Source organism: Saccostrea cucullata, unplaced genomic scaffold (assembly GCF_032062105.1).
Source record: "Saccostrea cucullata isolate Sc308-1 unplaced genomic scaffold, CSIRO_AGI_Scuc_v1 ctg1198, whole genome shotgun sequence".
NCBI classification, from domain to species: Eukaryota; Metazoa; Mollusca; class Bivalvia; order Ostreida; family Ostreidae; genus Saccostrea; species Saccostrea cuccullata.
In genome coordinates this window covers 218,916-246,820 of record NW_026925463.1, presented here as the reverse complement: position 1 = coordinate 246,820, position 27,905 = coordinate 218,916, and the positions used below count along the sequence as shown (strand labels likewise).

Genomic DNA, 27,905 nt, shown 5'->3' with positions numbered 1-27,905 from the left:
AGATATCTCTTTAACGTTTAGAGATATCTTTTTCACGAAAGAGATATCTCTCAAGGAGATAGGAATATAGTTCAAGTCAAAGAGATATATCTCTAATAAAAAGAGATATCTCTCAGTTCAAGAGATATCTCTTTCTTAAAGAGATATCTCTTAAAAGTGAGATATCTCTTTAATTTGGAAGATATCTCTATTTTTAAGAGATATCTCTCTTAAATGAAAGATAACTCTGTAATTTTAAGATAAATTTTATTTTCCAAATAAATAGCAAAAGCGCTTGCCATAGATATTTCTGAACTGAGATATGCAGTTTTAGAAAAATTTAGTTTATTAATACATTACACAGGACTCATTGTGAAGGTTGTATTTTGTAAGGATGGTAAAGTTGTATTTTGTAAGGATGGTAATGTTGTATTTTGTAAGGATGGTAAAGTTGAAAGTATTTTCTCCGCAGTTGTTGGAAGTTGGACTCTCTTGATTAAATTGTAGCAGCTCTGGACTAAAGAAAATAAAAAAAGAGAGTTAAAATCTCCTTGAAAATTATTCTTTATTTTATTTTATATTTTTCTTTTAATTTTTATAAATCTATTTTGTGAAAAACAATTATAACTCTTTTGTGTGTATACTAGTATTAATGATAGACATGTGACATTTGAGTTTTAATATACATTATATCAAAATACATCAATTCAAAGAAAAATATGCAATTGAATATTACAGCATCAAAAGAATATTACAACATAAGTAATGAGAGTTGACAATTGGGTATCGGTATTCACTTAGTTTGTCATACAAATTAGCTGTTAATTGGTCCTTATTGTCTGTAGCCAGTAAAACAAAAATATATATTGATAAAAGGCAAAGTAGAAAGTGTTTTCTTCATCAATTTTTGTTCATTAAATTCTGCTTTGCATGAATTAAGGTCTGCGAATATTAGAGCACTGTTTGTCATCCCATCATCGGAATCCCATCAGAATGTATCCTCGAGAAAACCGATTACAAAGAGGATGTCAATGAGAAACTCCATTAAGCCTTTAATATCAACTTCAGAGTACTTCTGTGTAGAAGCAGAGTGCCTTTTCTTTAAAGTAAGTTTGATTGTGTGTTGTTTAACGTCACTCTCGATAAATTTTCGTACATATGGAGACCCCACCATATTCCGGTGGAGAGCTACAAATTTTGACCTATACTCGGCACTTAGGGCCATTTGAAGCAGTGAGAGATCTTTTTCATGCCAGCATCTACTGCGACACGGGACCTCGGATTATACGGTCTCATCCGGGGGACCGGTCTCCATGTCCCACAGTGTGATTCGAACCCGCGACGTAAGATCAACTCATTACTTCGCGACTCTCGAGCAGAAGCTCTAACCACGACTTGTTTGAAGTTAAAATCATGCCATTTGATAAGTTCCATTTTATTAAAGAAACAGTTATCTATGACATCATAAAAAGACAACTTTTTATTTTATTTTAAGGAATGATTGCATTCAATACAGACAAGTCATGTGATTTATGTAAATGACATTTGATAATTTGTTTGTGTTTTCTAAGTCTTTCACCACTTCTCATATATATTGAAGCACAAAAATTTGAAGCTCTTCTTTTACAAAAATGAAAATTTTTAATTAAAAAACAATGTTTCTTGGTAGAGCATTTGCTGGACTCTTTCGACACTATAACCTTAGAAGGTAGGAATCTAGGTAGGGTACAAATAATTCACTTAAATTAAAAAAAAAATAAAATGGGTCGGAGTATAGCTATCTTAATTTTTACTGAATTATTGCGGTAAAATATTTTAAACAAAGAACATAAAAATAATCCCAGATTCTTTTACGTACATTTGTATGCATCTGTTGATGGATATCTGAAAGGACAGGACGTACATACTGTGTCAACATGTCCCTGTATCCTGGCTCCTTCCATGTTGAACTCAGCACAAGTATTTCCTAATGATAATACATGTAATGGTGTAAAACAACTTATACAAAGACCAAACAAACAAACAATCAAAAACAAACAAAATATTACACAAAAAACTTACCTAAGATGTTTGTAGAGGGTGCACAAACCTCGACTGTGGCGTTGAGGTATGTATTTATGACACAATGGTATACAAAGTCTGTTTGGCCTACACAACTTTGTATCTCGCTTGTACAGCTTTTATTAACTGATGCAGACTTCCATTCCAAACTTGTTCTCGGACATCTTATTACATTTACTACTGTGTTAATAGATGCTGGACAATATATGGCTGCAATTAAACTCTAAAACAAGAAATTGAGAATATATGCATAAAATACAGGTACATCTACACATCCATAATTTCACAAGTTTATCAGATAGTATGAGGCAAATTCTTACCATTGAACAATAACAAACTATCCACCATAATCCTATTTGCAACGTCTTACACTGCCATGATAAATTACAGATCATTCAAAATATTGATTAATAAAATGAAATGTTAGCTGTTCAATTTGATTTACATAATACTTACAGTACATGTATATTGCTTTTTAAGATTGTCCTCCTTAGAAAAGGTATTTATTATGAGCATAAGTAAGATTGACAATTGAATTTTCAAGTCGTAGTTCCTATAGTTGTTAATATTAACCACACAAAAAAAGACTTAAGTTGTTACCCCCTTTGTCAGAAGGGACCAGTTCATGTTGAGTATATTATTTCTCTACTTTATCTCATTTTTGACTAATCAAAAGACTGGGAAAATCGGTTGTATTCAAATTCCCTCCCAACCGTGCAACACGAAATTTCAGCAACTATCTGGTAATATTTGTCCATTCTTGTCATCTTCTTCTTATTTGTTCAATCGTCTGGCATGATTCTAGAGAGATTTCAAAGGTTAAACAGCAGGGCTAAGATACATTAACCCTTTAATTGAAAATAATTCTTAATCTACTGCACCATCCTGGGTTTGTCATTCAAACTTACTTCACAACTTTCAATAATTCAACATTGAATATTGAACATTAAATATGCATTGATAAATAATTATTTCTAGTATACTATATATTGATTTCACCTCCGATATTTCTGTTTCATATTTATCATTTATGATATATTTTTTCCCACTCTATATCGCTTTTATTTTGCCGAACTACCAATATTATGCAAGCACTGAAATGAACAAATGACTAAATTTGAGATTAATTTATGCCCTCATTGTTTCTGTACAGCAGGAGACAAATACAGAGTGTAACTTTCAAGGCTCCATGTGGAATTTAAACCATGGCAATCTTTGTATATATTATGTACTTTATAAAAACAAATATTGACCATAATTTTTTAAGGGTTAGGGCTAGAGCTTTCATACTTCACATATTTAATCCTTGTGACAAGAAGTTTCATTGGATACGAACAACTTTGACCCTTTGACCTTGACATGGGAGTATGACCCACTTTTTAAAAACTTTAACTTTGGCAATAACTTTTGAACAGGTGGTGCAAGGGCATTCATATTTCACAATTGTATTTCTTGCGATAGACTTTACTTTGGGTACCAACTTATTTAATTGTTTAATATTCACTATTTTGCCATACGGGGGCATCAGTATTTTACAAACACATTTTGCTTTTGTTTGTTTGGTTTTTTTTTAAAATTTCTATTTTTACGTGTATGACTTTATAAAATTCAATGAATGATTTTTTTTTTACTTATAAATACTTTGATCCCATAGTAACGTATATAAAAGTTGGTTTACCAAACATGTTTATCGTGTATGTAAGATATCAGCCCTTCAACTTTTTGAAAAAGTCATTGCCAATTGTTTGCTTGCCGCAAATGCTAACTATGGGACTCTAAACATGTTTAAAATGCAATTTTTTAAACGTTAAGACATGTTGCCATGGTAACTGTAACACATAGCAAACAATTTTTGCCTAATTTCAGTTAAGGGTATCAAAGACTTTTATCATATAGAGTTTGGAGAAATTTTGAGATTATGCGTGCCACAGCTCCTATATAAAATTTCAAGTCATTACAGAGAATGGCTCTCAAATATAAAATTTCAGCTTTGGTAGCATATGGTCTTTAAAAATCAAAAGATAAGATTACGTAACTTTCTTATGATCTGTAAACAAATAGCTAAATGTTAACACAAACAGAGAGCATGTGAACACACGGTATTTAATTCATCATGTCAAATCTTTTCCTCAACACTATGTTTATACATGTACATGTAAACAAAGCAAAAATTTGTACAAAATAAGTACAAGCGCTGTTTCTGCAAACCGAAGCATATAAAATCATAAACAAAAAGATATCTAGAACCAGTTAAAATTTGATTTATCTCCTGTATCTAATTAATACGTACATGATTCAATAAAATGATAACTACTACTAAATGATAACAACATTTAGATTGAATTTTCTCTGATTCTATATATTTATGGAACAGTTATCAGGGAAAAAAGAGAAAAATACATACTATGCTTGCTCTGGGTACCTCCATTAAAAAAAAACATTGATCGATATCGATATCCTTCGTACTTTAGAACTCGATATGCATGCCAAAACTTTGGTCTTATCTCAATCTGTATGAACTATATGAAGATAACGAACTACTAGTATTCGAGATCAAAAAATTATTAAACAATACAAAATTAGAGTAGAGCAAACACGGACGTCCAAAAAATCAAAGGTGGAATCAGGTGCCATGGAGGAGTAAGCATTCCCTGCCAACCAGTCACACCTGTCGTTTTCTCTTCGTCATGGTCAGGAAATACTGGAAAAATCCGTCGACAGTTCATTTTGTAAATTATGGTTTAACAATTACGGTAGTATGAAAAACGTCAGTCAGCAATCGACTTACAATGATAAAATGTCTTTGCTGAAAAGGTCAATGTGTAGACCATAAAACTTACAAAATGGAGACTTTACATGAGACTGCAGATACTCTTTTTCATTAACTTGTTTTTAAAACATGTAATATACAAGTAACTCGTTTTAGAAATTGTTTATACGTAGAGCATGCTCTTTCGTATCGAATCAACTGAGAGCTGTTGATAAAGGTTTTGCTGCATATCATGTAAGGGACGTTGACGATTGAAAAGTTAGTCATCACGTTTATGTATTTTTTCTGAGAAGTAATACTATTACTTGGTAAAATGAGTTAAATAATTTCGATAAATGGCCTCAAATTTAGTTCTACACTTGGCACTTAGGGTCACTGAGCAGAGAGGGTTCTGTAGTATACTAACATAAGTCTTGGCATAGGACCTCGGTTTACAAAGTCTCATCCGAAACCCCTTGGTTTTCACTTTTGATACAAGTACTAGTGTTGGGAAAGGAATATTCACTACCTATTTTATCGTTCGAAAGACAGATTGTGGGGAATACTGCCTTGATTTCTAGATAATTATGCTCTTTGCTAGGGGATGTTCCGTCTTGTATGGAACGCCAAATTAACATATATTCAAATATTTGTACCTATCTTCAAATAATTGCACCTATATTCAAATAATTGTACCTATTTTCAAATGATTTGAAGATAGGTACAATTAAATTAAAGATAGGTATTCATGAATAATTATACCTATCTTTAAATAATCATACCTATGTTCAAATGAATTATACCTTTTTTTAATGGAATTACACCTATCTTCATTTCAATTAAAGATAGGTTTAATTGAATTATACCTATCTCTAATTCATTTGAAGATAGGTATAATTGATTTAAAGATAGGTACTGTACTGATTTGAAGATAGGTTCAATTAAGACATATCCACAAATGATTTGAAGAAAGGTATTACGTAATATCGCGATAACCTCGCAGTTATCTAACTTACTACCGCTCTTTTGCGGGGGAATCGAGAAAGCTCAAATCTCACGAGATTACCGGGGCACATGCCATTGTTTACAGTAGACGAGTAGTGACAATCGAATGATATGAACAATTTTATGCCGAAAGTACAACGTATTGCCAAGAATTGAATTCCAAACAGTAGATTGTCAAATAAGGAAAGTTAAGATTATTTTTTCAGCTTTAAAATGCCACGATTTTCAATGAAAATTTAATGAGAAGAGCCCGCTGTGGCAACGCACTTTGAAAAAATTACGCACTTTGAAAAAATTTTTCAAAGTGCGTTAATTTTTGGGACCAGGTTAACGCACTTTGAAAAAAAACTTTTTTTTTCAAAGTGCGTTAATATGGACCATATTAACGCACTTTGAAAAAAAAATTCTGCATGGCTTAGTCAATATTCCTACAAATCTTAAGTATGATAACTTATCATTTGAACCTGATTTGATACTTTTTGTCCCCCGCTTGAAAAGTGGGGGATATTAATTTGGGTCCGTCCGTCCGTCTAGCTGTCCGTCCATCCGTCTTTCTGTAACGCTTTCGTTTCCACACGATATCTCGACAAGCCTTTGGGCTTTTGCAATGAAATTTAACATAACAGAATCCCTGTGGCCTTAGGAAGACCCCTTTTGAATTTGGGGTCAAAAGGTCAACATTCAAGGTCGTAAAGAACTATGAACGATAGTATTATTCTTCCGCCTATCTCTAAGTCAATTCTCAAAAGTTAACATCTTGGAATGATTCTCAAAATTTTTATACATATTTATATGAATTTTCATAAAACCTTACTTATTTGGGATACCAAAGAGAGATAACTCTATAATTTCGGCAAAACTTGTGTTTTCCACTATAGAAATCAACGGAAAACTGAAAATATTTTTAAAACAACTCCCCCCTCCCCCGTGAAACAAAAATTCCTTTTTACAGATAATATGGACTGTCATTTTACAAATTTATGCCAAAGCTTTTTGTGTTTCACGGGGGGGGGGGGGGGGGGGGCATATGTTTATAGACAAAAAACGAAAAAAAATGCTTATTTTTCACCAATTTTAAAGCTATTTAAAAAACTAAATAATTGTATTTTATTAATTTATATATGCTTTATTTATTTGCGTAAAACATGAGAAAAGATATTAGATACATGTTAAATGAACAATTCCTATGAAAATATCATGTAAGTTAAATACCTGGAGGTTAACAGAGAGAATATCAGATATGGTATCAAATTAACATCGAAAAGCAGACAGGTACTTAATATAATTAAATGTAATTAATGTTATTAATATTCTGATTTTCCTGAAAATGAACTTAAATAGACTTTGAGATTTAAAAGAACAAAATTTCGATTTACTACAGACTTCCTTGTACAGTGCTTATACTGTATTTAGAATGCACTTTTTTCCAAATATCATTGACACTTAAGTTTACGAGTTATAGAAATAGATACATCTGGGTGGGAATGATAAAGAGTTAAGCTGATAGACCTTAATTCAGCCAGTCTTTTCTTCGTTGTCCATTTCTAGGTTTTCTTCAATCCATCAGTTTTTAGAAAGAAACACATCAAAGTAAGGGCACCGCAAAGCGGAGCATTCCTTCCCAAAAAGCATGTTCAGTAAATCAAGGCAGCATTTGACATCGATCGCGATACAAATTACGTCAATTCCACACAGATAAAAAAAAACATACACATAAAGTAATAACACACATAATCGCATTACTATATCCCATCATACGTTGCGAGGGGGTAATACTGTTGTCTATTTCTAAAATATACATGTAAGTCTAATTCCTTTTGTTTCCTGAAAATTTTTTCAAAGTGCGTTAAATGTTTACATGGTGTAAAATTATGATGTACAGTCTTAACGCACTTTGAAAAATTTTTTCAAAGTGCGTTGATTTGGTCCCAAATTCAACGCACTTTGAAAAAATTTTTCAAAGTGCGTTAACCTGGTCCCAAAAATTAACGCACTTTGAAAAAATTTTTCAAAGTGCGTAATTTTTCAAAGTGCGTTGTAACAGCCCGCTTTGTTAAAAATATCGTAAAAAATGTAACATTTAAGGATTAGCTCCTCTCAAAAATTAATTAGGCTGGTTCAGCGATTGTTAAGGAAGGTATTCCACCAAGATTTTTTACTTATCTGACCTTATAAATTCTACAATGGTCGATCTTGCATTGAATTCCATAGCACATTTGTCCCCGGCCAACAGACGTTCCCTACCTCCATCGCGAAAGAGTTCCACTAAATTAAGTAATCGCGATATCAAGTTATAAATACCTAAGTTCAATTCGTTTTATGTTGTTGGTAAATAATGAACGCTCCCTTGGAGACAATATTGAGTATGGAGGGAAACACAAAGAACCTACAGAGCGACGACTACAAGGATGAAATAAAAATAAAGGTCAACTCAAAATATGCAAAAAGCATCATATACTTATAAAAATACACATGTATATCATGTAGGTATATCTGGTATTGCAGCCAGATGAAGATTCCAATAAACTTTCGCGCCAGCTGTGGCGTATCGGAAATGACGTATGATAAAGGGGGTAGTTGATATGTCCAATATCTTTAATCAGTTATACCTATCTTTAATTCATTGCATTTGTACCTATCTTCAAATCAATTGTACATATCTTCAAATGAATTAAAGATAGGTATAATTGAATTGTACCTATCTCTAATTCATTTGAAGACATGTACAATTGATACAAAGATAGGTACAATTCATTTGAAGATAGGTACAATTCAATTGAAGATAGGTACAATTATTTGAAGATAGGTACAAATATTTGAATATAAATTAATTTGGCGTTCCATAGTCTTGCAGTGCTCTTGTTTTGATTTCATTAAATAGTTACATTGTCTACGTACTTTGTCCTTAAATATTCATACCTTCAGTATCCCATTTCTTCCTCAGTAAATTTGTCTTTATATCATCAAGTAAAAAATTGTTTTACTATTTTTACTATTTCAGTCAAACGAGTCGTTCCATTTCTCAAACCTTTATTGTCTTTAATAAAAAAATAAACATTATTAACCCACAACACAATACAAAACCATAGAGCGTTGAACATCACAATGGACATTATTTTGTCCTTTTAAAGATTGGGCTATACTCGATTACAAAATGAGCGATTTAATTTTTTCTATGTATCAGTTTTGGATATTTGTTATTTTGATAGTACCATAATTTAGAGGCAATATTATATTTCTTTTTAGGAGAAATTCTTTGATCAGGGGAAACAACCCTTATGATATGCATATGAAGACAAATCATTGTGTCAACAGTAAAAATGATTTTTTTATTTTTGAAAAAATAGGCTAATTTGTCCTGATAATTTTCTGTGCAATAAAAAAGGTAAAGAACATCATAATTATAAACCAAAAATAGGTTAATTTGTTCTTATAATGTTTTTGCAATAAAAAAAAATTAAATCATGTTTTACACGCAAAAAATGTTCAAAGTTATAATTAATTTATTTTGGACACATTACTTTGATACATCTTCTTAGGGTGGATGTTGATAAAAACAGTCAAAGCTTACACAGAAATGTGCCAACAGTATAATAAATCATAATCAACTTATAGAGAACACACACGCAATATCTTTAAGGTTTGTTTACTTTGTATCAACATGGTTTCTTTCATCCTTGAACCAGAAAAAGAGGGAAAAATCTGTAGCTTTAGGTGGATTAACCAAGTACAATATATAAATAATCAAGCGCAGTAAGTAATGATTTACTGAATACGTCTTTGTAATATATTTCTGTGATAAATTAATCATGCGTATTCGATAAGAAAATCCAATCTCACATTTAGATTTAATTGGTTGAAGAAGAATGCATTTCGGATTACTGCTCTTGATATTTTTATCAGCAGCAAAAGTTACATCTGTATTTCAAGAAAATTTGTTTCAAGAAATTCCTTTTTCGTCGTATGAAAATTCGTCAATCCTAAGGGAACTAATCCTACCTAAAACTTACAAAAATGCAGCAATGTGTGCTGTCCGTTGTCTGGAAATCGGTGCATGTCGTTCAATGGTTGTATGTAAGACTGAGGAGTACCCCGTGTGTAAGCTCCTCACCAAGTCGGATGTTACAAAAGTCAAGCATCCAATCTCCACTCTGTCAACTTTATTTCAAGGTAGGTCAAAATTGTTATCTATTTTGTAAAAGATGATTGGTTGTTTGTTGTTTTACGTCCTATTCGAGATTTATTTTATTCAGATAGAGACATCACTATATACCGGTGAAGGGATTCAAATTTATACCTTTACTCGGCACTGAGGGCCTTTGAGCAGTGGGGGTTCTTTCTTGTGCCTGCCAACACCTACCGTGGCACGGAGCCTCGAAGGTCTCATCCGAAAAATAAAACAATAACTTTCATCGCCTTCGCTCGGCGAAAGAAGAGTTGCTACCAATTTTTTTATTAATTTTTTTTTACTCAACAGTTTTATGGCAAACACACTTATTTCCGATCACGCAGTCTGCAATGTATAGTTAAAGACATATCACTGAGGGAGTCGACAAGTAGCAGTTCCACAAGAACAAGCCTATTTCCTGAGGCTTAATAATTTAAAATGCATAACATTTTTTTAATATTTGAAGGAGACAAGGGTAGATGACATGGGATAAATCAAAATTGTTTAAAGGTCAATCACAAATTTAAAAAGTTGTATGTCAGGTTTTTTTTCTGCAAATACTTGTAGTAAATATCGAACAAAAAGATTGACAATTTATGTCTATGACAACTAGTAAGACAACTGAATACTTTTAACTTACTAATGCATAGATAAATCTTATTTAGAATTATTAATTAATTCTTTGACAACAGATTGAAGAAGCCAAGGCTGAAGACACGAGCATGGCCACAATTACAACGACAGCCAGCACAGGTGCTAAGGACCCTCCTGCAATTTTACCTGGTCCTAACATAGTTATAGACGAACCTATCCACAACTAGTAATTGGTGTTAGTATGGCAAAGCTCTGTGTAGAAATTCGAGTTTATACAGAAAGATTCAATAAAAGAAAGATTGTTCGTGAAAAAAATTCTTGTATTTTATCATCCTTGATTTTCTAAATGGTAATCCTCATGTGATGTTTATCTATTTACCATATCAAATTTTCTTCAAATTATGATTTGACATATTATAAATTTCTGAAAAAGTAATCAACGCTCCATACTTCAAATACTATTTTCTGTTTGAATTTAATGTTATTAATTGTTGTTGATGAAAATCAATGTTTAGAATAAAAAAAAAAAGATGGTGAAATTTGGAGCAGAGGGATATTTTACCTTAAAAGAAAACTTTTTAATACAGTAGGTGTAATGAAAAAAAGATTGTTGAGTAAAGAATTTTTAAAATATATATTTTCTTTAATAATAAATCATTCAATATTTTAAAAATTTTGCTAAGGGCAATAACTCATTCTCATGTATCTTTATGATATACACACTTAAGGTAGGATTCTTCTCTGATTTCTGAGTATATGAAATATTCAATGTATATTTGCTTATATGTCTTATATATTTAGGTGAAAGAGATTTAAAAGATCATATTTTTCTTTCCTCATCACAATTGTACAACTTAAAATAAAAATGGTCAATTGTGTTTGAAAACTAGCAGGGACTATATTTTTGTTGGAATGGTGGCGTACGAAAACATCTTCTTCTCTGCCTCTCAAAATCATTATAGAACTATGAACTTAGTTATAATTTTTACACAATCAAAGACTAGAAGAATTTTTTGGGAAAAATTGTATCAGAAAATGTGCATATTTAAAGAAAAATGCACCTGCTTAATTCTGTTCTTTTTGTGAAAACCAACATTGTAGAAATAATATATGTTTATCATTGAAGGGCAAGTTGGGCGTGAATGGTCTCTGGAAGGCTGTTATTGAAAGCATGACATATATAAAGACAAGACCCCTATAGAATCTGCCATTTGCAATGTACTTTCACTTTCAAGTCTTAAACATTTGGACAAAATAAACAGGGAAAACAACTTTCCAGAGGCTATCCAAGTCCAACTTGCCCTTCATTGATAAACATATTTTGTTTCTGCAATGATGGTTTTCACTAAAAGCACGGAATTAATTAGGTGTATTTTTTTGAAAATATATGCATTTTTAAGAAGAATTTTCTCAATTAATATTATTCCAAGTATTTTTTTATCAAGTGACACTTTCTATCTGTTAATCAATGAAAAATTTATAAACTGTAAAAGTTTTAACTTTATACCTCACATAGTTTTGGGGCTATTGTAAAAATAAATTTTTGGACATGTTGACCTTTGACGAAACCTTAAATTACCTAGATTCCATTGTGAAAGTTGTATTCTGTAAGGATGGTAAAGCTGAAAGTATATTCTTCGTATCTAGGGTGTGTTGACTTCTCTGAATTAAATTGTAGCAGCTTTGAACTGAAGAATATAAAATAAGTAGTTGTGTCTGAAAATTATTCTTAGAGAGTAAAAAGAAAAGTTTGATTGATTGATTTGCAAAAAGTGTCGGTAAAACTATTGCAAATCTTTAAAGGTATACTTGTATTAATAATTGACATATTACATCTGAATTTAATATTCGTCGTTAGATCTCATGACTTTAAAATTGACAGTAATTATGTACACAGACGCAGAAAAATCTTTGAATAATGTCCCTATACTAAATATTACAGTTGCTATGAGTTTGTTCCGAGTAGATGAAGGGTCCAGAAAACAAATCAAATCAATGAATGAGGATGAAAAAATACATCCATTTTTTTTAATGGGAAATAAAGAAACCCTGACGACAGACAGAAGGGAACTCTAAGCAAAACAATTCAAGAAATGTTCAACTGTGAAAATGCGGAAAGAAATATGAAAAACAAAATTATGCAGCGTACGGGAAAACATCATACAAGTGCAAGAAATCAACCTATTTTCAGAAATTCTGTAGATCAAAATAATTCACAAAAGAAGAGAGCATAATCTTCGAAAAGGAGCAGGTGATTTCGAATATGAGTATTACAATTTCTTTCTTCGAGCGGTCAACATAAAAACAGAAATGTCTGAGAATTCATGTTTCACAAGTTTCAACGTTAAAGGTTAGACAGTTAAGTTCAAAATTGACACTGGGTCCCAAGTCAATATTCTTCCAAACTCAATCTTCCAAAAACTGAATGATGTCAAACTCACAAGAACAAAAACAACATTAACGAAGAAGACAAACTCAATGTGTCAGAAAAATGACAAATCCATCTACAAAAAGAAAACTTGAATACTTTTAACAGAAACGGTCCCGTTTTCATTTGGGTTTAAAGTCACAAATGAATTGGGACTTATTCATGTCGTCATGGCCATTCAGTCCGAAATTGAAAATCCAATGAAAGCATTTCCCAAAGTATTTTCAAAACTAGGATATCTGAAAAAAATCCTATCACATTAAACTGCACAAGTCGACAACTCCGGTCATTCATCCTCCAAGAAAGATCCCTACAGGTTTAAGTGATAGAAACAGTTCTTGATGAAATGGAGGGAAAGGGTGTTTCCGGAAAGTTAACTTACCGATAGACTGGGTTGGGTAAACTCATTGGTGGTGATTAAAAAAACCAAAGTCAAAGAAAATAAGAGTATACCTTGATCTAAGATCTCTAAATAGTGGAATCAAAGGGGAAATTTTGAACTTCCTACTATAGAGAATATTACCACATGCATGTCTGGAGTGAAATACATGAGCAGACTTGACTGCAGTCATGGATATTAGCAAATCCCTTTAGACAGCGAAAATCAACATCTTTCAACATTCAACTCCCCATTTGGTAGATACTTCTACTTTCTACGAATGCCATTTGGGAATAATTCCGCTCAGGACGAGTTTCACAACTGTTTGGTGGACTTGAAGGCGTGGAGACTGACATAGATGACATTCTTGTTTGGAGGAAAACAAAAGAAGAACACGATGACAGACTACTTGCAGTACTACGCAAATGTCAGGAGGTAGGACATACAATAAATGATGGAAAATTTACATGAAAGTCATTTAGGCATTGAGAAAACAAAGAAGCTATCGATAGAATTCATATTTTGGCCTGGAATATGATTTTTCAAAATGCAGCATATGTCTTGAAAGCAGGAACTTGCACACTAAAGAACCAATGAAAATTTCAGAAATTCCAGACCTACCAGGGGAAACAGTAGGAAAATATTTATTCAAATGAAACAATTACAATAATCTAATGGTTGTTAATTACTATTACATCTGTATTACTCAAGATAGCAAAGCTTTAGATTACAAAAGCTACATTTGTCATCAAATTGACATCAATTATTTAAAAATCAATATTTGCAATACATGATATACCTCAATATGTTAGGATTGACTGTGGTCCACAAAATACATCATCTGAATTCAAGAAATTTGAAGAAGAGTGGGGATTTACTCACCAGAATTACGAGGGACGTTCAATAAATAATGTCATCAGCTCGATGACATACAATATAGAAATCATATGCCATTAAGCTTGACTTTCTCTAATTATTGAATAAGTTGTTAACAGTTTATGTGACAAATTTTCATCACATATTTCCATTGTGATAAGAAGCTATTCGAGACACTGCATTTAAAATGAATCGTCAAGAATCAGTAGACCAGAGTGAAATTTAAACGCCCCATTAAAGCTGCTGTAAAACTTGTTAAGAATCCCAAAGATACTGTAGACGTACTTTTTTCCACGAGGTCATAATTCCGCGGAATCTCAATATCTGTTTAATCTGCGGGTAGAAAATTACGCGGATTTTCTGGATTGTCACTATATACCGTACATTTATATTAAGTACGCTTGGACAAATTTCCACCGAAATTTTGTGACCGTGTACATAGCGTAAATTAATACCACGCGGAAAAAAATACTTCTACAGTATATAGAAATATGTGAAATTTACTAACCAATGTCTGTTTTATACACACATGAGCAGGTGCATTTCAATGAACAAAAAATGATATAATGGGCATCAAAAATGGGTACCGTCCTTGGCAACAAGGACATACAACAACCAATGTATATTTGCAAAAATTTAACAACAAATTATCACTGAGTATGTTTAATTGCCTTTAAGACACATAGCAAATTTGATAGACATCATTTTGGGGGTAGTTCACATTGTTTTAAAGAAACATTTGATAGTAAAATGTTTAATACTCAAAGGTCACCCAATATCTTTTAAAAATGAGTGAAAAAAACAGCGTGTAGGAATATCTTTACAATTATTTAAAAAATAAAAAATGTACTTATCCATGTTTGTATGAAGTTCAAACAGATAAAGAAAGTTGAATCCATTTTGCTTTAAACCCTCAAAACAAATTTACAATGAGATACACTTGAAAAAATAGCGAAGGCCTGAAAAGAGCAATAAATTGCAAGAGCACAAAAACAGTTTTATATGCTATTGCCTTACATATTGGTGGTCTTGTTGTTCAAAATCTTATTGGGGAGTAATTTTAATTTTGGAAGAGTCTAGAAAGCAAAAATTTTGCAAAAAATTGAAAAATGTATTAGAGGATGGAGCCAGAATGAGGAATTCACAACATTAAATTTCTTCATGACAGCTTCCAAACCCACAGGTTATGAAGAGTTAAGGATTTTTGGGGATAAAAAGAAAGTTATTGTTTTGTCACACCAACAATATTGGCCAGCACTTTCAACCTTTGACTTGTTTCATTTCCCAACCTTGAAAAAACACCTTTCAGACAGAAGAAACAAGTACAGGAAATTATAAGACCTGCCATATTCCAGAATACGAAGGGTCATACTCAAAAATGTGTTCCAAAAACAATTAGAAATTGAATAAAATGTTACGGACATGTGTTTTAATTAAAAGAGAATATTTTAGTTTTATTATTAAGCGTTTTTGTTTCTTTCCGAGCACCGATGACATTATTTATTGAACGTCCCTCGTACATTCAAAATTATCACCAGTCAAATGGTCTGCAGAAAGATTCGTTCTGAGTGATATACCCCCGGTATGCTACACAAAGCACAAAACGAAGGAAAAGATCTACAGTACTGTAAAGTACTACAAATTTCTAGAGAAACAATTTTTATACAATTCACTTCAGGCCGCGCGTTTCCCTGTCTTCAAAATTAGAATCTGTTTTCACAATTGCTTGGCGACAGTAAGCTACCGAATTCTAAACTTTAGGACTGAATTTTTAGTCATCAGTCATTTGGATCATGTAAAAAGCATGTGTCGTCATTACTTCCGATTGAGACAGTAAGTAGCGCAAAAAGGTGTATTATTTTGTTTATATACAAGTTATGAGCTAATACTGGCGTAAGAAAAGACATTTCCGTGCAAACTATTTCCGCTAGAAGTGCCAGCTAAAAAAGTGCGAAAGACTCCCAACAGGAAGCAGTACAATGGAACACCTTCTCATTACTAGTAATGAGTTTCTAGTTATTATTATCATTATTATTGTGACCGACTCATGTTTTTATATATTGTGCACATTGCATAGCAATGTACATTACATGTGCATCTATTCATTAAATTAATTATGTATGTTTTTATTTGCAGCACACTCCTACAGCTGAATTATATAATTATTCATTGAACCTGTAGTTAAGTGTTTTAATTTTTTAAATTATTCTTTTCCAGAGAGGCCCAGAGTTAGCCTTAGGGCTCTAATTATATTCTGGTCATGGTCATTTTGAATCTTTTAGTTTATTTGTTTTTTTTAGTGTTGTCTTATGCTTTTCGATTGGTTTTTGTTTTTCCCTTTTTTTTTATCTTTTGTGGTCAATTTTTGCCTGTTTGTGTAAGGTGATAAAAGTGTAATTTTGTCAGTTTTATAAATCAGACGTTTGACTTTTAGACCTACCTTTCTACTTGCATGGTAAGTAATTCTTTCAAACTAATGAGTGATATGATTATAATTTTATTAAATGTGATATCTGTAATTTATGCACTTGATTTCATAAATAACTTTTTTGGAGTAAATGTATATTGAGAGAGAGATTATAGATATTGAGTAATGTGTAAATATAGTAAATACATTTATGTCTCACTTTTTCATATTTTCAAAGTAAACTTTATTTTATGATTAGTTTAGATATCTACAAGGTTTTATTGTTGATTTGTAGATATTGAGATATTCCTATAACTATCTACATTGACAAGACGATAGAGTAATTTGGGGATTTCCTTTTTCAAAAAGATTACATTTGTCTTATTAAGTTTTGTATTGATTTTTGAAATCCCCAAATTACTCTATTGGTACAAAGAAAATACACAATAAGCAGATTAATTTAATATTTTTTGATCTGTAGTTTCTCAGTCACTGTCTCAATCGGAAGTAATGATGACACGTGCTTTTTACATGATCCAAATGACTGATGACTTCAGTCTTAAAGTTTTACTTTTTATAACAGAACATCACAATTATGAATAGGAGTTGAAGTGTAATTTTTCTCTTGAAAAAAAATCAAGTCATACACAATGTTAGCTGTTTTGAATTCAACGCTATTGTTGTTTTACAGAAAATTATTTCAAATTTTGTAAGCATTAAGTCGCTATGCCTTTCAAAATCTATAAATAATAACTCAAGTCTATATGCTGTTATATACTTTATCATGTGATCAAGTTTGAGCCAATCAGAGAGCTTGGAATAGATGAGAAAAATAATATGATTTGTTATTTCATTATAGGTTTTTTTTTTTCGTATTCCATCGTAATAAAGAGATTGTCTTGTTCATATCCAAACCTGAACTACAAAATAAAGAGAAAATCTTACTTATTTTTTAGAAATCTATAACTCAGCTTGACCCAACAGCCTTGTTGTTTATCTGACATCACCATCATACACGTCTGTTACATTATTATCATTATATTTTTATTATACAATATTTAAAAAAGCGCTTCATGTAATTAAATCAATCACTCTTGCTAATAACCTCATTAATAACAGGAGGTCCATGGGCCTTCTAGGTCACCCAAGTATCATGTAACAACTTTCCAAAAATTGAATTTGGTTTGTGTTTTAAACTAGAGGCCACAACATTCACAAATTTAAAAGAGACACCATTGCTTATCATAACTGTACATTTAGTATGCTTACTTTGGAACGACTTTACCGGTCCTCAGAAAAACGCGCTAAAATGTACTATCGCCGAAGGCTACTTCAGTTATATGAGATCGTGTGAGCGATCGAAAAAAAAAAATTAAAATACGATCGATCGAACTTTTGACCTTTTCAACTTTGGGGCCATATATTTTAAAATTTGGAACGACTTTACTTAACTGGACCTCAGCAAAATACAGCATATATGAGTTCACGTGATCGATGGAAAAAAAAATGATCACAAAATCGAATTCTAGGGTTAAAAGTTAGTTTACAATTTTTGAAACGAAAATACTGTTTATTCATTGAACAAGATGTGTTTGTGAAACACTGATGCCCCCGTATGGCAACAAATTAGCGAAGATTAACTTTTCTTAAATGCAAACTCACTGGAAATACAGCTCTGAAATAGAAAATAAGGCCAGGGTAAAAAAGTTTTCATCAGTTTGGAAATATTGGTATCCAATGAAGGGTCTTTTCACAAGGATTACATATGTGTAGTATGAGATCACTAGCCCTTAGCGTTCAAAAGTTATGGCCAAGGTTTAAGTTTTTTCATAAGTATGAAAATCTCCAAGGTCAAGGTCAAAAGGTCAAGGTAATTGGTATCTAATGAAAAGTCTTATCACAAGGATTACGTATGTAAAGTATGGAAGCCCAAGTTCTTAACGTTCAGAAGTTATGGCCAAGGTTAAAAAATTAATAAGTAAGTCAAACTCCAAGGTCAAGGTCATAAGGTCAAAGGTCTTCCTATCAAATGAAAGGGCTTGTCACAAGCATTAAATATGTAAAGTATGAAAGCACTAGCCCTAACCCTTTTAAAATTCTTGTCAAGCTTTGCTTTTTTAAAGTAGGTAGAACTCCAAGGTCAAGGTCAAAGGGTCAAAGTTCATGGTATCCAATGAAGGGTCTTCTCACAAGTATTACATATGTGAAGTATGAAAGCTCTATCCCTTACCGTTCAAAAGTTATGGCCAAGGTTAAAGTTTTCTCATAAGTACGGAAATCTCCAAGGTCAAAAGGTCAAGGTTGGTGGTATCCAATAAAAGGTCTTTCCATAAAAAATATATACGTGAAGTATAATTGTCCTGGTATCTACTGTTCAAAAGATATGGCCAAAGTAAATGTTTGGAATTTTTGTGTAAAAGTGGGTCAAAGTCCAAGGTCAATGTCAAAAGGTCAAATTTGGTGGTACCCAAAGAAAGGTCTTGTCACAAGGAATACATATGTGAAATATGAAAGTCATAGCTCCACTAAATTAAAAGTTATGAGAAAGGTTAAAGCTTTTGCAGACAAACAGAGAGACAGACAGACGGACGGACACGACAAAAACTATATACCCCCGAAACTTTGTTTACGGGGGCATAAAAAATCGACAAGATAAAATTGTCAATAAGGCGTATTCTAAGAGTCAATTCTTTCGGACTATCATTATTTCATGTAAATAAACCAACGAAATGGCGTTGAAGCTGGATTATGACCTTGCAAAAATTACAGAAGAAACTAAATTTCTTAATGTATCCAAAAGAACGGGTCACTAGCCCTAATCTCGCGGATGGTATGCAAGGACTAAGACGTTTAGACGAAATCTTACTGGCAGATGTTCTACTAACACTAATCAATCAAATAATGTGCAAGGACTAACCCTAATCTCTCGGATGGATGCGAGACTAATCCTTATCAGTCGAATACTTGTGCAAGGACTAACCCTAATCTCTCAGGTGGGTACAAGACTAACCCTTATCACTCAAAAAGTATGCAAGACTAACCCTTCTTTGTTGAGTCACGTAAATATTACGTCATAGACGCCTGAGCGCGAGGATCTTGCGGATCTGGCCCAGGGGCCATAAAAGTGAAACGAGCTCACTTTTGATCTCGGTCTCACTTTTCCATTATATATTTCTTTGGTTAAAGTAAGACTGAGATCGACAGTGAGCTCATCTCACTGTTATGGCCCCCAGGCCTGAAGACCGGTAAAGTAAAGTCTATCCAAAAAAGGTATAAATATTCCAAGGATGTATGTTGCTGCGCAAATGTCGACTACATGTATGTAAGTGTTTAGTTACTATTTTTACATATTTAAATTGAAACGGTAAAAATCCACGGTCCAATTTAAGTTTTTAAAAATTTTATCGATTGAGAAAGTGCATATGATTTATGCAGCAATTTTGTTGATTTTTAGAATTTTCTCGTTAACGGTATGCTTCGTTGACAATTATTTCTTGTCGTTTTTTTTCAATGAATAAACAATTTTCTTTCAACAAACGAGGTCATGATTGATTGTATGTTGTTTAACGTCCCTCTCTAGAATTTTTCACTCATATGAAGACGCCACCTTTTGCCGGTGGAGAGCTACAAATTTGTCCCATACTCGGCACTTAGGGCCATTGAGCAGTAAGGGATCTTTTTCGTGCCAGCACCTACTGCGACACGGGACCTCGGTTCAAAGGTCTCATCCGAAGGACCGATCGCTACGTCCCACAGTGGGATTCGAACCCGCAACGTAAGGATTGACTCCTTAATTACTTAACTTTTAACAGTCGAATTCGACCTGGGGGTCAAAAGGCCAAAAACGTCGTATTTTAATTTTTTCGATCGCTCGCACGATCTCATATATACTGAGGTCGCCTTCGGTGATATTGCATTTTAGCGCGTTTTTCTAAGGAAAGTCGTTCCGTGTAGTTCATTGGTTTAAAACCCAGGAGCAGAGGAGAAGATTTTAAAGATTTATGCATTTTTACTATATCATCAACTGAGCCCCGCCCTAACACCAGAACCCAATGAAATTCATAATTTTGGAACCTTATTCAGCATAACTATATACTTCGTGAGTTTATTTAATGCGCAGGAGGGGGAAGATTTTCAAAGAAATATTGCACTGTCACAGCATAATCTATATAGCCCCACTCTAGCACTAGAACCCCTGACCCTGGGACCATGAATTTGCCAATTTTGGAAGAGGCAGTCTTATTCAACATAACTATGTACTTAGTTAGTTATTTAATGCCCAGGAGTAGAGAAGAAGTTTTTCAAAGAAATAATGCATTTTCACCATATAATCAATAGAGTCCCGCCCTACCAGTAGAACCCCTGACCCTTGGGTCACAATTTGGTAGAGGACTCAATTCTAATCACAATCATGCCAAAAGTTTGTCCATCTGATGTCCAGGGGTAAAGAAGATTTTTAAAGATTGCATAAATTTTAGAGGTTTTCACCTCATCCCTCAGGCCCCTAGGGGGGGCAGGGACCATGATATTCACATTTTTTATTTCCCTTCATCCGTATATGCTTTGGTTGAAATTGGATGAGTGGTTGCAGAGAAAAAGCTGAAAATGTTCAAATGTTAACACACAATGATAAATATACTTCACTTAAAAAAAATGGGCAAAAAATAGCTATTTTGATTTTTATTGAATCATAGTATTCAAGTGATTGTCCAAAAAAAGAAAGAAATTGAAAGAGAACATTAAAGATAATTTGAAAGACAATTTGTTTTACGTACATTTGTATGCATCTGTAGATGGATATCTGAAAGGACAGGACGTACATACTGCGTCAACATTTCCCTGGATCCTGGCTCCTTTAGTGTTGTACTCAGCCCAAGTATTCCCTAATGATCATACATGAAATGGTATTAAACAACTATAGAAGACCTTATACAAAGACAAACACACAAACCAAACAAAAACTTACCTAAGATGTTTGTAGAGGATGCACAAACCTCGACTGTGGCGTTGAGGTACGTATTTATGACACAGTGGTACACAAAGTCGGTTTGTCGTACACAACTTCGTATCTCGCTTGTACAGTTTTTATAAATTGATGCGTTTTTCCATTCGAAACTTGTTCTCGGACATCTTCTTACATTTACTACCGTATTAATAGATGCTGGACAATATATGGCTGCAATTGAACTCTTAAACAAGAAATTGAGAATATGTATCACATAAAATACTACTACATATCCATAATTTCAAAAGTTAATCAGATATTATTAGTATGTTATTTAATTTATTAAATATTGTTTATATAAAATCATGTAGATTGTATCATATTTCAACATGCTTGTTATCACGTGATTCTATAAGCCAATCAGATTCTTAGCATCTTGTCTTGTTCCTGCAACTGTAGTGTTACATCTCAAAGACTTTCTCTAGATTCCTTCGGAATATATTCTTCTCCTAGCCAACTTGGATTTTTTGTAGTGTATTCATAATATGTGGACTATTTACAAGTGGTAAATGCATTTACAGTATGTGACTGCCGACCCAGGATACACGTGTGTTTGTTTCGTTTCAATGTTTACATGTTATGGTCGAATGACTTGAACTTTAGCCCGAGGCTCTTATTATTGTGACTATAGAAATTAAAATGACGGGAAGGAAAAGAAAGACAAGTGATATTCCAGGTAGGAATGTGCGTACTCGCAGTGAAAATCAAAGCACATCTAGATGGGACGCTAATATACCCGAAAATTGGTCGTCATCAGACTTAATACAAAAACTGAAAGACGCAAATATAGTAGTGCCAGCTACTTTAAAGAAATCTCAATTACTTCAAATTTATAAAGACAATGTACAAGACAGTCGTAAAGAGCTTAGCAGTTCGATGACAGGCGAAAGAACAATTGACATTAGTGAGAATCAAAATGGCGAAGACGATCATGAACTTCCGGCATCTTCGGAGAGAGCAAGTCATAACGAGGCTGGGCGGAAGTCAATAAATGAAACCAAAATAGACTCGCTGAGCCAAGCAATTGATACAATACAACAGTCTCTTCTGTCACTTACCAATGTTGTCAGCAATTTACAACAACGAAATCCCAACCAGAGTACACCGACATCGGAACCGGACCATGTTAATTTACCATCGGGCTCTCGTGTTCCATCGGATTCGGTCCCGTATGTCGAGACTGTGTCCACAACCCTCAGGAACAACATTATCCAAGGTAAGGATGTCAATCTTGCCGCCTTACTTCTACCTCGCGAAAATGAGGAACACAAAATTCAAGAAACGGAAGGCCGTTATATCTTACTGAAACAAAATACTGATGCCAGATTACAAAGAAACTTATCCATTAGCGAGTTTATACTGGCATTTTCAAAATACAAAAACATAATTTGTGAAGTATATCCGGAAAGAAGGATAGAATTGGATGCATACGAACGTGATATCGTGGAGATGGCGTCCATGACACGTGGTTCTGCTTTTTACGATTATCACAAGGTCTTTTCAGCGAGAGCCAGTGCCCTACTTCATCAAAGAAATATCAGAGTCGACTGGTCAATTAGGGACACGAAACTGTTTACGACTATTTTTGCTGGCCAGACGGTAATTAGATGTGAGAATTGCAACAGTACTACACACACTTCACATTTCTGCCCAAGAGCAAAATTCAGTGCAGTTCCAAATAGTTCACTTCCAGGACAGAACAGAAACAGAGGACAACAAAGCCAACTGGACGTGCAAGGAAGGCCCAGAATCACGCATAGGGGCAGAGAAATATGTAACAATTTTAACAGCGAGGCAGGATGCAACAGACCCTCGTGTAACTTGTTACATGTTTGTTCAACTTGTAAGATGGGAAAACATACTTCCACACAACAAATGTAAAACAACCACGAAACAAAATGAGGGCAACCAAAGTGAGAAGCAATGACTACCTGAATTTACCCTACCGTCAGATTAAAAAAAACAAGAAATTTTAACTACGATCAACATCAAAGCATTTAAGTCAGAATTGCACCATCATCCAGACAAAAACTTTGTAGATACTTTCATTAATGGATTGGAGAATGGATTTGATACAGGAATTTCTAAGCTGCCTTTGGCTTCATTTGAATGCAAAAACTTAAGTACAGCTAGGAAGAAACCTGAAGTAGTAGACACTTTACTCAAGTATGAAATTGACAAAGGTTATGTAGATGGACCATATGATGAACCACCGTTTGAAGTCTATCGTATTAGCCCTATTGGCGTTGCCGAAGGAAAATACTCAAAGAAATACAGATTGATAGTAGACCTCTCATCGCCTCATGACTCGGCATCAGAAGTTAGCATCAATAGCCTCATCGATAAGGAAGATTACTCGTTACAGTATGTGCGTATTGATGATGCCATAAGTATTTTGAAATCATTAGGCGTTAATTCATTGATGTGCAAGACTGACATTGTGGACGCATTCAAGCTATTACCTTTGTCAAAAACAGTGCAACCCTTTTATGGCATAAAATGGAGAAACAAATATTACTTTTATAAACGCTTAGTGTTTGGGTGCAGAAGTAGCCCCAAAATATTTGATATGCTTTCACAGGCCGTCTGTTGGATTTTAACCAATAACTAAAAAATCAAGCAGGTGTTACATTTGTTAGATGATTTCTTGACATTGGATCCTACAGAGGAGGAAGGATTCAGAAGTATGGCAATACTGACAATGGTGTTTGGTAATATAGGAATTCCTATTTCGGAGAAGAAAACGAAAGGACCATGTACAGAAATGGAATATTTGGGAATTATATTGGACTCTGTTAAAATGGAAGCACGAATCCCACCAGAAAAAATAGAGCGCATATTTTTTCTCATTGGCAATTTAAAGTCAAAACGTTCCTGCACAAAAAGAGAACTACTCAGCATATTAGGGCATTTCAATTTCGCTGCACGAATTATTCCAGCAGGCAGATCATTTATTTCCTATCTTTTAACTCTGGCCCATTCAGTTACTAAATTACATCATCATGTAAATTTAACTAAAGAATGCAGAATGGACTTGGCTATGTGGGAAACATTTCTAAAGCAGTGGAATGGACATTCGTTCTTTCTGGAGGAAAATGTGACTTGTGCCTCAGACATATCCTTGTATACAGATGCTTCTTCTACCATTGGTTACGGGGGTTACTATTACGGAGAATGGTTCCAAGGAAAATGGCCTCCAGAAATTTAAGACCTCGGCGATGACGCATTATCTATGGCATTGTTAGAATTATATCCCATAGTTGTTGCCACTGTGATATGGGGGCATAAATGATGACAAAATTCAGAGAAGTAGCTCCAGCAGCAGCTGCAATGCCAGTACCAGTACCATCCTTGAAAGATTTAATCCTGTATTAGAGAAAGAGTCTAGGGACTTATGTGAATCTTCAATAAGCGACAATACAAGGAGGGCATACAGAACAGGATTTACAGTATATTGCCAGTTCCTTTCATCGATTGGAATAGAAGCGTCTAATTATAATCCACCTAAGATCTCAGAACAAACCCTTATTTACTTTGTTACTCATTGCTGTAATTCCCTAAAACTAACATACAATACCATCAAATTGTATCTTGCAGCTGTGAGATTCCATTATGTGAAGGCTGGTATTTCTAATCCTCTATCATCAGATGAAGCGTGTGCGAGGTTGCGAACAGTGTTGAGGGGAATTCAAAAACAACAAAGTTCTAAACAGAAAAGGAGGCCCATTACATACAGTGTTTTGATCCAAATTCAAAATGTCTTACAGCGGGGTATGTTCGGTTATTTCCTAGATACCATGCTGCAAGCTGCTTGTTCTCTAGCATTTTTCGCATTCCTTCGATGTGGGGAATTTACTGTGAACGATATAAATCAAGACAACCTATTGTGTGTGGAAGATGTCGTCATGGATCGGAACTACAAAGCTTACACTATCACGCTTAAAAGATCTAAAACTGACCCTTTTCGGAAAGGAATTCAAATCCGTTTATTTCAGTCAGAACAAACCGTGTGTCCAGTGAAATCCATGTTAAAATATTTAACCCTTCGTAGACAGTGGTACAACTGTGTCATGTCTTCAGCCTTATTTACGGATGAAACTGGAAATCCATTATCAAGACAATTTTTCATTACGAAACTAAAGCAGATACTCAAATCGCTGGGTTTGGATGATGAGAATTTCAATGGCCACTCTTTCAGAATAGGAGCTGCTACCTCTGCTGCCGGTGGACAAGTTGAAGATCACTTGATCAAAACCTTAGGTAGATGGAGCTCAGACTGTTACACCAGGTACATTCGTTCCGATGATCAAACTTTGTCACGTGCACAAAAGGCAATGTGTTGTCAAAAAGGTGTGTAAAAAGACTAGCTACTGTGTTGTGTAGTTGTGTATGTAAATATAATAGATCAGTTAAGCATGCAATTTAACATTTTATGTTCACATCAGGTTGTGTATTTGGTTTGTTTTCTCAAAACTTGGAGCGGATTGTTAAACAATGAACAGTAGTTTAAAAGCAAATGTAACTTACATTTTATTTTATCTCATGTTCACAATACGGGTTAATTTGGAATTCAAGAAGATGATTTGCTTTGTATCTATTTTCATTAGTTTTAAAAGTTTTGGTATCAGATCAAGAGTGGTGTTGTTAGATAATTCCTTTTGGGGCTCTCAGCTATTATATTGACATTATAATAACTTCATTTGGGCATTTCACACTTGGTCAAGTGTGTTATTTAACCCCAAAAGAAATTTTGTTTATTTTAAATCCATGTTAGATCCACTTTTACACACGCACACAGGCCATCGGCCACATTTCATTGTCTCAAGGCCATCGGCCATTTACATGCAAGCAAGGCCATCGGCCTAACTCACTCATGGCCATCGGCCTTACACTGTCACTAGGCCATCGGCCTCACATACATGGGGGCCTGCAGCCCACCACACATACAAGCCATCGGCTACCATATTTGGCCATCGGCCTAATACACATTGTATTTACTCATTAACAATGCCTGGTTGTATCAGGCATGTTGCCTGATAATTAGTGTAAATATCTAGAGTACTGTAAATACATTGTTTGCGTGTGTAATTTTTCATTATAGTTTGTTGCAATTTTATAATAGCTGAGTAGTTACCAGAAGGCAATTTGAATAAATTTGTAAATGTCATTTGTGTTGGTTTTATATAAAATGTTATTTAATTTATTAAATATTGTTTATATAAAATCATGTAGATTGTATCATATTTCAACATGCTTGTTATCACGTGATTCTATAAGCCAATCAGATTCTTAGCATCTTGTCTTGTTCCTGCAACTGTAGTGTTACATCTCAAAGACCCACCTTCCTCCCCACCACCACCTTGATCTGATCATAGGTAACTGCTTGGGCATTTCACACTTGGTCAAGTGTGTTATTTAACCCCAAAAGAAATTTTGTTTATTTTAAATCCATGTTAGATCCACTTTTACACACGCACACAGGCCATCGGCCACATTTCATTGTCTCAAGGCCATCGGCCATTTACATGCAAGCAAGGCCATCGGCCTAACTCACTCATGGCCATCGGCCTTACACTGTCACTAGGCCATAGGCCTCACATACATGGGGGCCTGCAGCCCACCACACATACAAGCCATCGGCTACCATATTTGGCCATCGGCCTAATACACATTGTATTTACTCATTAACAATGCCTGGTTGTATCAGGCATGTTGCCTGATAATTAGTGTAAATATCTAGAGTACTGTAAATACATTGTTTGCGTGTGTAATTTTTCATTATAGTTTGTTGCAATTTTATAATAGCTGAGTAGTTACCAGAAGGCAATTTGTCAAATACTTACCATTGAAGAACAACAAACTATCCACCACAATCCTATTTGCAACGCCTTCAACTGCAATGATAATTGCAGATCATTCAACATATTGATTAATGAAATGAAATATTAGTAGTTCAATGAGATTTACATAGTAGCATATTGCTTTTTCAAGAATGTCCTCCGTAAAAAAAGGAATTTACTATGAGCATAAATAACATTAACACTTGAAGATTCAAATCCAAGTTCCTTTAGTTGCTAAAACGAACCATACAAACAAAGACTTAAGTTGTTACCGCATTTGTCAGCAGTGACCAGTTGATATCGGTCATGTTAGATCTCTAATTTATCTCAAGACTGGGGATATGGTTGTATTCTAATTCCCTCCCAACAGTCTGACACGAGATTTCAGCATCCATCTGGTACTAGTAGTCCATT

General features: G+C 33.9%; 2 protein-coding genes across 2 annotated transcripts; one reads left to right on the top strand and one right to left on the bottom strand.

The window, feature by feature from the left end:
• Positions 1–335: 335 nt before the first annotated feature.
• Positions 336–27,549, bottom strand: LOC134268913 (uncharacterized). Its single transcript, XM_062751150.1, has 4 exons — positions 27,495–27,549; positions 21,613–21,835; positions 1,838–1,945; positions 336–496 (listed from the first exon to the last, which is right to left on the bottom strand). The coding sequence occupies exons 1-4, from the start codon at positions 27,495–27,497 to the stop codon at positions 336–338; spliced, it is 495 nt and encodes a 164-aa protein (XP_062607134.1). The 5' UTR covers positions 27,498–27,549.
• On the top strand, positions 24,927–26,142 carry LOC134268903 (uncharacterized; the record flags this gene model as incomplete). Its single annotated transcript, XM_062751141.1, has 1 exon — positions 24,927–26,142. A coding segment is annotated over one exon (1,083 nt), but the record flags the coding sequence as incomplete, so codon positions are not given.
• Positions 27,550–27,905: the final 356 nt, after the last annotated feature.

What these genes read in the sequence shown, in the direction of transcription:
- LOC134268913 (XM_062751150.1), bottom strand. An exon ending in ATCCTCTACAAACATCTTAG is followed by an intron (nt 1,946 to 21,612) that starts GTAAGTTTTTGT and finishes TATTATCATTAG; the next exon opens with GAAATACTTGTGCTGAGTTC. An exon ending in ATCAACAGATGCATACAAAT is followed by an intron (nt 497 to 1,837) that starts GTACGTAAAAGA and finishes TATTTTCTTTAG; the next exon opens with TCCAGAGCTGCTACAATTTA.